Source organism: Gekko japonicus, unplaced genomic scaffold (genome assembly GCF_001447785.1).
Source record: "Gekko japonicus isolate JY-2015 unplaced genomic scaffold, Gekko_japonicus_V1.1 scaffold111, whole genome shotgun sequence".
Lineage (NCBI taxonomy): Eukaryota > Metazoa > Chordata > Lepidosauria > Squamata > Gekkonidae > Gekko > Gekko japonicus.
Genome location: NW_015171505.1, coordinates 1,455,361 through 1,466,359, shown reverse-complemented (window position 1 = coordinate 1,466,359; position 10,999 = coordinate 1,455,361). Strand labels below are relative to the sequence as shown.

Below are 10,999 nucleotides of genomic sequence, written 5' to 3'. Positions count from 1 at the left end.
ATACCAATTGTAAAGAACAACTTCTGACCAGCAGATCAGCAGACTGGTGACATTTAAAGAATGATGCACCATGGGAAATACAGATTAAATTATTTACAGTGGTACAGCTATAAAGGACAGAGGATCAGGAAATGCCTCTTGTAGTTCTGATCTAGCTGACATTTGCATCAAATTGAATGAATAATTACCACCATTGTCACTATTGGGTCTTGCTGTTGCTAATTAAAACTGTGGGAACAGCATGAATCTCAAAGATCCAATTGCTTGCAATCAAATGCACTGTCGCATGAATTCCTCACGGCAATGGGTAGCTATAAAGGACTAAATAGGAGATGGACATGAAATTGATTTGAGTTGGAATCTCAGACAAAATATCAAAACTGGAGTCCTCGAGTGGCAAACATCCCATCCTCCACATACCATCTCTAAATGATACAGAATCTCACTTCTAGCTCAACTTCCCACTGAGGTGTTCAGAGCACAGGACGTGTTTCTTTATTCAGCAATTTTTTTTTTTTAACCTCCTATGATACTTGATGCTTGTTCCTTGTCAAGTATTTTTTTTTATTTTTCCACATAAATACAGATATGAACCAAGTGTTACAAATTTACAATTCTGCATTCTACATAGTCACCCGAATGACTCTACCATATATTATAAGAGTTTTTAAATAGCTAATACTAATCACTAATGTGCCAGATACTGGGTTTCGTATTGGGTAAAATGAACTGTGTTAGTTTGCCTTTTTCCTTGATCGGGTCTTCTTTATTTTTTGTTGGTGTTTTCAGACAAATAACCATTTGAGATACTGTGGATTAGATGGGATTATTTCATGTCTTGTCAGATAGTTTATTACCAGTTCCCATTTTCGCGTCAATTTTGCATGTGACTTAATGTTTTGCATTTGCGCACTGTGATTCAGGTCTGTTATTTTCGCCATTACAAACTGTTCCCAAATTCTATCATGCCATGCTTTGAGAGTCGGAGGGTTTGGTGTTTTCCATGCTGCTGCTATTGCTAATTTTGCAGTTGCACGTAGCAGTGCAGTGATTTCTTTCACTTAGTCTCTTACTTTCTCGTCCCATATGTTCAATAATATAACTTCCCGTTTCCAGGAGATCTTCTGTGAGGTTATCTCATACTCGTTGACCCTTCCAAAACTTGAGAATCTTTGGACAGCTCTACCAGCAGAGTAAATAAGAACCCTCTTGCCCATATTTCAACATTCAGCATTTTTATAACCTGTGTAACACCAAAATTTTGCTCGAGTTAGGGGGGGTTGGTTAAATGCCCACTCACTCTCTTTAGGGTACAAGAGGAGCCACCATGACCTATAGCAGGCTTGCCTTGGCTACCCCAAGGTAATTGCCTTAATCTGAGGGTGATACAGCCCACCAAAAAACACCTGTTACAACTGGCTGCTGGAGACTGTCAGCTAGCTGCTGTCAGGTTCCACAGCCAACAACTGAGTACATGTTTATCAGAAAGGTTATACTTTATTGAAGAGCTATAGATGCATTAACAAAGGCATTGTTAAGAATGGCGTCACCCCTACAAGCATAATGGGATATAGGGTATTTGTATGCACACACACCCTTCCTTAGGCCAATTAGCCACATTCCCACGTGCGGGAGAAGGAGCCCCAGGCCGTTAGAGCCGAAGCTGAGAACCTAAAGCGCTCCCACGGTTCCCTTAAATCCCAGACACCACACACCACCTGCAAGGCCATAGATAAGCAAGCATTACAGAAGCCAAGAAGGAATGCAGCGGACTTGGCAAGCGAGCACCCCACCCCCAAACCTTATGGCAGCATAGCTGACATTCTGCCCTCTCAAAAACCCGCTTCTCCCATCCACTCTGGGAGGTCTCCCGGTCATTCTGGGAGATCTCCCGGTTTGTCTGGGAAGTTGCTATGGAACTTCCGCAACAACCAAGGGGCCCAAATATCCCGCTTCCACCCACTCGAGATGCTGGGGACCAAAGTCCAGCCATTCAACACAATACAACAGTTTTCCACGTTTAATCTTAGAGTCCAGAATCTTAGAGATCTCATAATGTTCCTTGCCCTCAATCAAGATAGGAGGGGGCACCGGCTGCGATGGACGCCAGAGACTTGACCCAGAATCCCGTTTCAGGAGGCTGAAATGAAATACAGAATGAAGGTTTCTCAAGTTTTTAGGTAGATCCAAATCTACAGCCACATCATTGATCACTCTTTTCACCTTGAAAGGACCAAGATATTTCCAACCTAGTTTCCAGCTAGGTCTTAAGACTTTTATGTTTTTAGTAGACACATACACGGAGTCCCCAGGCTTAAGAGCCAATCCCTCCACCCTTCTCTTGTCAGCCTGACTCTTGTATGCCTCCTTGGCAACATTCAAAGTCTTGCACAGGAGCGGCCATGACTCCTTTAACCGTTGACACCATTGAGCTGCATCCCCCAACCCAAAGTCATTGTTCCCTTCCAGAAAAGCACAGGCGGGCTATCGTAGCCATACAAAGCCTTAAATGGGGAAAGTCCGGTTGAGGAATGGCAAGTGTTGTTATAACAGCAGTCGGCCAGAGGCAGCAAATCCACCCAATCGTCCTGTTGATAATTGGTGAAACAACGGAGATATTGCTCCAAAGTTTGATTAACCCGCTCCATCGGGCTGTCAATCTCTGGGTGATAGGCGCTGCTCAGGCCCTGTTCCATCCCCATCAATTTTATCAGCTCCCCCCAAAACCGGGAAATAAATTGGGTCCTCCTGTCAGACACCACCTTGGCCGGGAGCATGTGCAGACGGACCACATGTAAAAGAAACGCTTTAGCCAGTGCTTTTGCCGTGGGCAGGGAAGCAAACGGAATGAAGTGTGCCTGTTTGGAAAACAAATCCACTACCACCCACATGACAGTCATTGACTTGCTTGGTGGGAGATCCATAATAAAGTCCATGGATATCACCTCCCAGGGCCGGTTCGGAGTTGGATGAGGCTGCAATAATCCCGGGTTTTTCCCCGGCCGGGGTTTACTCATGGCACAGATATGGCAAGACTTGACAAAGGAGGATAAATCCTTCCGCATTTGCAGCCGCCAGAATTGCCGCTGCAGGAGTTGAAGGGACTTAACAAAACCCGGGTGTCCCGACAATTTAGAGCCATGCACGGCTTGCAACACCTCCCCCCAAGGGAGGAATGCTTTGGCCAACGTCCGTGCCGTCAGCAAACTGGGGAATGGAATGAAATGAGCTTGTTTGGAGAATAAATCCACGACTACCCAAATTACCATCATGGATTTGCTAGGGGGTAAGTCTGTGATGAAATCCATGGAAATCACCTCCCACGGTCTATTTGGGGTCGGCAACACAGAGAAGCTAGTAAAAGCATGCTGCAGAGGAACACCATGCCATGCAAGGGGAAGCCTGAACTCCACAGAGACCCCATGAGCAAAAACCTCTGCTAGCATGCAAGCAGCCCCCCACCTTCACCAGATACTGCACGTAGGCTGCCCATTATGACAAAAGAACTCTTGCATAAAGGGATTAACTGGCTGTTACATCATGCCTACCAAGCCCATCACCCTGGCTACTGCTGCTATTGTCTTCTAAAGGTGTCACTGTTAGTAATAAAAGAATCAATATTGCCCAACCATTAGCCCCACCATCCTCCTGCAACTAATTTTTGCCAAGCAGCTTCCTGGGGACTAGGGACGTGACAGGGGATAGTGTATAAAAAGAGCAGGACCCACCATGCTTGCTCTCTCTCTTCCTCTATACCTAACCTTACCCTATCTTACGGACTCTCGGTGTAAGCGCTGTCCAGATTCTCTCCACGTGTTCTGCCAATTCAGAATACGACCCCATTTTTCCATTATAGTCTCCCTTATTTTTCCGCTGTAAGGATTGCTTCACCTCTTCAGGACAGGTATGTATCACCCACCAACGATTTGCCTGCTAATGCGAATGTCACTATCCCTTTCCATCTACATTTCCTAGTTCTGTGTAATTGTGTGTGTGCTTGAATTTATTGTATGCTTGTAAAGACTTCTCAGTAAAGAAACCATTTCACTAAATATTTGGTCTCTGTGTTTATTTTCTGGCTTACTGGAAAAGGCGGGACTCCTGTATACAAAGGTTATTGCTCCCTATTTGCCAATTGCTATTTTTAATATCATAATTCCCCACAACATTATTATAAAGGAATAAAGCAATTTGGCTAACATCTGTATGTTTCACTGTTCTGAGCACACCAGTTTTGGTACTCCAATTAAAAAAAAAAAAAAGCTACACTAGAGTGTTCCAAAACACAGTTTGGGAATTACTGAATTATACAGACCTCCATTTAACTTTCTACAAAAAAAGCACTGCTTATTCAGAGAGTACAGAAAAGCTGAAGTCTATATAAACATGTGGAAGCAAGGGAGAAAGAAACTGATAGGACTCAAATATAATGAGGCACTTGGGGGCACTGCTGGACTCTAGCTTCATTATCACACCTTTTTCTTAATTCTTGAATTTACTTGCTAATTTGCTGCTATCCATTGGTCTTACTTGATCAAATTTCAGCTCTGCAATTTCAGCTTTGAGTGGCCCCTCCTAACAGCTGCCCCCCTGTTTTTTCCTGTTACTAAGCCTTGAGGAGATTTGATTCCATTTGTCTGAAGAAGTCTGCTTTGCACACAAAAACTTACACTTTGAATAAAACTTTGTTGGCCACTGGACTCAAACTTTGTTTTGATGAGGCACTGAATGTGGAAGGACAGGGATAACTGACCAGAAACATTCTTAAAACTTCTATAGCATTTCACATACACCATCTCAACATCTTTTACAACAACCCTGTAAGGTCGGTCAGCACGATTATCATATTGCAAAAGGTGGGAAGGGACAGGAGCTGAATAACAGCAGTTTGCCTGGTGAGTTGGCAGTAGAGGAGAAATCTGAACTGTGATCTTCCTGTTTTGCAGCACATTCCCTTAAACCCAGCCCATTCAATGCGTATTAGTTAAATATGCGCGCTGACTCCATTGCAATAATGTCACACCAAATCTGTGGAGGCCTGTTCAGATCACTTTGTATCCCATGGGGAAGGTGCACAAGTGAGTGTCAGAACCCACAGCCAACAACGTAGTACACGCTTAGCAGGAAAGCTAATACTTTATTGAAGAGCTATAGATGCATTAACATAGGCACTGTTAAGAATGGCGGCTGCCCCTGGGGCATAATAGGATATAGGGTATTTGTATGCACACACCCCACTGCCCTGGCCAATTAGCCACACTCCCGTGCGCGGGAGAAAGAGCTCCGACCGTTTGCGCTGAAGCTGGGAACCAAGCTTGCTCCCATGGTTCCCTTAGTAGTAGACATCAACATTCCACCACCTGCAGGACTTTGAGATAAGCGTTACAGCAGCGAAGAAGCACAGAAGGAATGCAAAGGTGATTAGAGTACAACTGACACCCCCCCCAACCTCCATGGCAGCTTAGCTGACAGTGAGCAGCCCAATGGGGGGTAGGCATCTGTGAGACTAGTGCTTGGTTTCCTCCCCTGGCTATCCTAGCCACCAAAATGTCATGGTTTAGTTGGGTTCAAAAAGGACTTCATCAACTTTCATGTCATTTTCGGACACAGGGACCACATCACAAATTTGTTCTTTGAAAGCTAGGGCGATGGTGTAAGGTTTTCCTTTGGGGTGGTGGGTACACCTTTCGAGGTATGTATCATAGTACCCTTTTCCTCTTCCTAGTCTGTTGCCTGTTTTGTCAAAGCCCAGTCCTGGCATTAGGATGAGATCAAGACCATCTGTTGACAAAAGACAGACAGACAGATTGTTAAAACCACTTAATTTCTGTGTTTAAACTATCTTACCATGTTGCTCTCAATGTGGCTTAGAACATAAGAGAAGGCACGGTGGATCAGGCCAATGTTCCATCCAGTCCAACTCACTATGTTCACACAGTGGCCAAAAGCCAGGTGCTATCAGGAACCCAGAACTCCAGAAGCCCTCCCAACTGTTGCCCCCAAACACCAAGAATACAGAGCATCACTGTCAAAGATATAGTGTTCGATATATACCTTGTGGCTAATAGCCACTGATGGACCTCTGCTTGCAGCAACATAAATTAGAACAATAAAAATACAGAAACAGCCAATAAAATATATAGAGTAGCATAAAGCCAGATCAATAAAAGGCAGGGTAAAAGAATTCAGACACACTGTTTTAGACTTGAAAAATTCATGGCAGAATTCACTCTCTGCCTTAACTCCTTCTCCCCAACCCACTTTCCTTTCGCATATCTGAAGAAATGAGCTGTAGCTCCCAAAAGCTCATATTGAAATGAATGTTAAGGACTACCTTAAGGTGCTGCTGGATTTTTGTTTCATTTTGCAACAACACACTAACAAGGCCCCTTCTTTGCAATCTATCGTGTAGAGACAGGGCAACCCTGCATTCTAATGACAGTGTGAACACACAGTTCACTAGTTATCTTCTTGGCATACAAGCCCAAGGCCTGCTCCTGATTTCACTCTGGGCAGAATCCCACGCCTAGTATCAGTTTCTTTTTCCCGCCATGGGAAAAGGGGTGATTGGCCCACAGGTGGTGGGGGGGGGGGCTTTTTGAATCTGATATATTATTGTATGCTTGTTCCTGGCTAGTAATTCCTAACAGTGACCATGTTACTGCAACCATAGTACTGACAATAAAGCAAAACCTTTCTTGGAAGTGTGTGTTCCGTTGTTTGGCTGTGGGTCCTGACATTCTGTTAGAAATCCTCATCATCCTTATTGTTCGCCTCTGTCACGACGAGATGAGCGGGGAAGAGAACAAACCCGTACCCACAATGATGGGGAGGAGACCCCCACTACCCAGTCCGAGGTATTAGTGATGACTGTGGGCACTGGGACTATCCCGAAGACGGCATCAGCCCACATCTTCTTGACACCGAAGGGGCCAAGGCAGCAGGGAGGTCAGCTGTACCAACCCGGGCCGTTACGTGGGTCCAGTTTAACCCAGATTTGACGGAGGAAACATACCGGTATGTCCTGACCAAGGGCCCTCGGAGAGACAGCCGGTTCGATGCTGGGCAATTCTAGTTTCCTACCATATTGGGCAACATCGTAAGCTGCGACCCGAGCGTGGGTGACGGGCCGCATGAAAGAACGCAGCGGACACCAGTTCCCAGGGGACGAAGAGCTCGGTCTGGCCGAGCGAATTGTAGAGGTGGAACAGGCTCAGCGACAAATGATGCAAGACTTCAAGGAGGTGATCCTGGGCATCCCGGATATGGTAATCCGGGCGCTATGAGCAGAGCAGGAAGCACAGCAGCAAGCGCCAGCCCTTTCCCCCCCCCATCAGGGTCCACCTCAGGGACCACCTGTACCTCTGGTACTGGGACAGCCAGCGGGCCCGGGGGCTCCAGTGCTTGGCCCAGATGGGGACGGTCATACCCCAGTGCCCCAACCAGGAAGCCCCAGGGGCCAGGTCCTCCACTGTCCCAAAGACCTGATCGAGGTGACGTTGGCCAGAGACCCGGAGGATTTGCCTTACTTTGTAGTCAGAGTAATGAAATTGGTGAGAGAAGTACTCCAGATGTTACACAAGCACAAACTGTTTGCTAAGTTGTCCAAATGCGAGTTCCACCAAACAGCCATTGATTTTTTGGGATATAGGATTTTGGAGAAGGGGCTGGAAATGGAACCGGGGAAGTTCCGGGATGTACTGGGATGGGAAGCCCCCCGCACACGCCACCAGCTACAAGCCTTCCTCGGATTTTTGAATTTTAATCGAAATTTTCTGACCAACTTTGCCCAAGTCAGCTTGCCCTTCACTGATCTATTGAAAACCAAAGAGAAAGGCGCAGAGGCTACCAAACCAGGCACTAAGCTGCTCTGGACAAACAAATGCCAGGAGGCATTCGACCGCCTTAAGGCGCTTTTTACTTCGGAGCTGGTGTTAGCCCACCCCGATGAAAATAAAAAATGCATCGTCCAAGTCAATGCATCTGATGTTGCCGTGGGGGGGGGCAATCCTGCAAGAGGGGGACGATGGGCGATTACACCCCAGGCTATGTGTCCCGCAAGTTCAATGAGACTGAACGCAACTGGTTGGTCTGGGACAAGGAGGCAGGAGGAATCCGGCTAGCACTTTCTACATGGAGGGGGCCCGAGTGCCTTTTGAGGTTTGGACTGATCACAGAAATTTGCAAGTGTTGGCCCCCCCCCCCCGTAGTCTCAACGCTAAGCAGTTATGGTGGGCTGATGTCTTTTCTAAGTTTCGGTTCACGGCTCCACCATTTCCCAGGCTCAGCTAATTCCTTAGCTGACGCACTGTCACGCCTCCCTCAACATGACAGCCAAAGGGAGGAGACATTGGACTCCATGTTCACACCCTCGCAGCTGGGTGGGGCGGTGACAACTCGAAGCTGTGAGGGCTCCTCCCCCCGGCTCCGCCCCCTCCCCTCCTGCTCAAGTGGGAGGAACTAACTGGACTGCCAGATTTGCCTCCACCTTCTCGGATGATGACAGAACGGAGGTGGAAGGGGAAGGGAGAATGGAACTGGAAGTGGATGGATGCTGGTACCGTGGCACAAAACTATTCGCCCCTAAAACTTTGCGGGGGGAAGTATTGGCAGCGGTCCATGGCTCCAAACTCGCTGGCCACACAGGGTTTGTCAAATCCCTTCAGCTCTTACAAAGACAGTTTTGGTGGCCACTCATGCGCAAGGATTTGTCCTCGTTCGTTAAGTAATGCCAAACTTGTGTCATGTGCAAACCTAGACTGGGGAAAACCCCGGGGGTGCTGAAACTGCTTCCCACTCCGAGTCGACCATGGGAAGTGATATCCATGGATTTTATCAGACTTGCCCCCTAGTAAATCCATGACAGTCATCTGGGTGATTGTTGACCTGTTTTCTAAACAGGCTCACTTCGTCCCCTTTCCTTCGTTGCCCTCCGCAAAGGTTTTAGCAAAAGCATTTTTACAACACGTGGTGCACCTTCACACACTCCTGGGCAAAATTATCTCCAACAGGGGGACCCAATTCGCTTCTACGTTTTGGGGGGAGCTGTTGAAACTCTTGGGGGTGGAAAGGGCCATTGTTGGATCCCCAAGCATCGAGAATAAATCCACGTTTTCAAGAAAAGCAAAATTTATTTCAAAGCGTTGAAGACATACTCAAACACGTTCTTTGTTAGAACTGGGGATACACAGTTAGGTCAAGCATAATAAAGGAACTTCAAACAAATACAGATCCAATGAATAGCTTTCCCGCTGGCGGGCTAATGAAACGGTTGCGCGCCCAGTCCATGGGAACCAGGCAGAACATCAGACAAAACACAGGTGCAGTACTCATGGGAAAAGCAATAGGCAAGCATTACAGCATCTTCTCCCCCACACAACCTCCAGCAGTTATCTTTTGCATTCCAACGCAGGAGCAGGATGATAGAAAACAAGCCGGGTGCAACAGGGAAAGGATATGTACACAGAGGTCACAGAAAACAGAATGGCAGCTTGCTGACATACTGCCCCCCTTAAAATACACTTACAACACACCTCCCGGGCCGGGCGGGAGATCTCCCGGGCTGGGCGGGAGACCTCCCGGTTTGTCCGGGAACCTTCTGTGGAAACTACGGATCAGGTAAGGGGCCCGAATATCCCCTTCTTCCACCCATTCGCGGTGCTGGGGACCGAAATCAACCCATTCGATAAGGTACCAGAGTTTACCACGTTTCACTTTACAATCAAGGATATCAGCGATCTCAAAATGTTCATCCCCTTCCAAAATGACAGGTGGAGGAGGAGTAACTGCTGGTCTCCAGGGAGACGGGCCAGGATCCTTCTTCAACAGGCTCATGTGAAAAACAGAATGCAGAGCACGTAAATTCTTAGGCAAAACAACATCAACCGCCACATCATTTATGACTTTACGCACTTTGAATGGACCTATGAACTTCCACCCCAATTTCCTGCTAGGCCGCAGCATCTTAATGTTCTTGGTCGAGACATACACAAGATCCCCAGGTTTCAGATCAAACCCCACCACCCTACCCTTGTCTGCCTGGGTCTTGTAAGCAGCCTTGGCTGCGTCAAGTGTTTGGCATAGCAGAGGCCATGCTTTTTGCAAGGACATACACCATGTATCAGCATCCCCCACAGGACGTTGGCCCATCCCCTCCAGGAAAGGGAGGGGGGGGCTGTCGTAACCAGAGACAGCTTTATAAGGAGACATGCCCGTGGAGCTATGGACAGTATTGTTATAACAATATTCAGCAAGAGGCAACAATTCACACCAATCATTCTGTTGATAATTAGTAAAACAACGCAGATATTGCTCCAGGGTCTGATTAACTCGTTCCGTTTGTCCGTCAGTTTCAGGATGATACGCGCTGCTGAGCCCTTGTTCCACCCCTAAAATGGAAAGAAGTTCCCTCCAAAACTTAGAAACAAATTGGGTCCCCCTGTCAGAAATTAACTTAGCAGGTAATTGATGAATTTTCACCACGTGAGACATAAACGATTTCGCCAACCTCTGAGCTGTAGGCAAGGAAGGAAAAGGCACAAAATGAGCTTGCTTAGAAAATAAATCAACAACCACCCAAATAACAGTGTTCCCTTTGCTCGCAGGGAGGTCAGTAATAAAGTCCATGGACACCACTTCCCACGGTCTCGATGGGGTAGGGAGTGGCTGCAGAAGACCAGGAGGCTTGCCCACTCTGGGTTTAGTCAAGGCACAGGTTTGGCAGGACCGAACAAACGTCAAGAGGTCTTTGCGCATTTGAGGCCACCAGAACTGTCTGCGGATGAGTTGCAGAGATTTAACAAAACTCCAATGCCCTGCCAGTTTCGAACCGTGAGCAGACTCCATCACCTCCCTCCTCATTGAAATAGGCACATACAGTTTGTCTCCAGAATAAATCAGACCTTCAGGGCTACGGACACAATCTGGCAACGCTTTCAGGGAGGCATCATCATCAGCAGTAAAAGCAGACATATATTTCTGGACCCAGCCCCCCCCCCCC

The 10,999-nt window shown here is 47.1% G+C and overlaps 1 protein-coding gene across 3 annotated transcripts in view; it reads right to left on the bottom strand.

Moving 5' to 3' along the window:
- Positions 1–5,433: 5,433 nt before the first annotated feature.
- MTHFS (5,10-methenyltetrahydrofolate synthetase (5-formyltetrahydrofolate cyclo-ligase)) overlaps positions 5,434–10,999 on the bottom strand; it is a 26,414-nt gene continuing 20,848 nt past the window's right edge. For all 3 annotated transcript variants that reach the window (XM_015419262.1, XM_015419263.1, XM_015419264.1), the window contains exon 3: positions 5,434–5,781. In XM_015419262.1, coding sequence (XP_015274748.1) covers positions 5,558–5,781 — 224 coding nt within the window. In that variant the 3' untranslated portion in view covers positions 5,434–5,557. The remainder of the gene's footprint in view (positions 5,782–10,999) is intronic.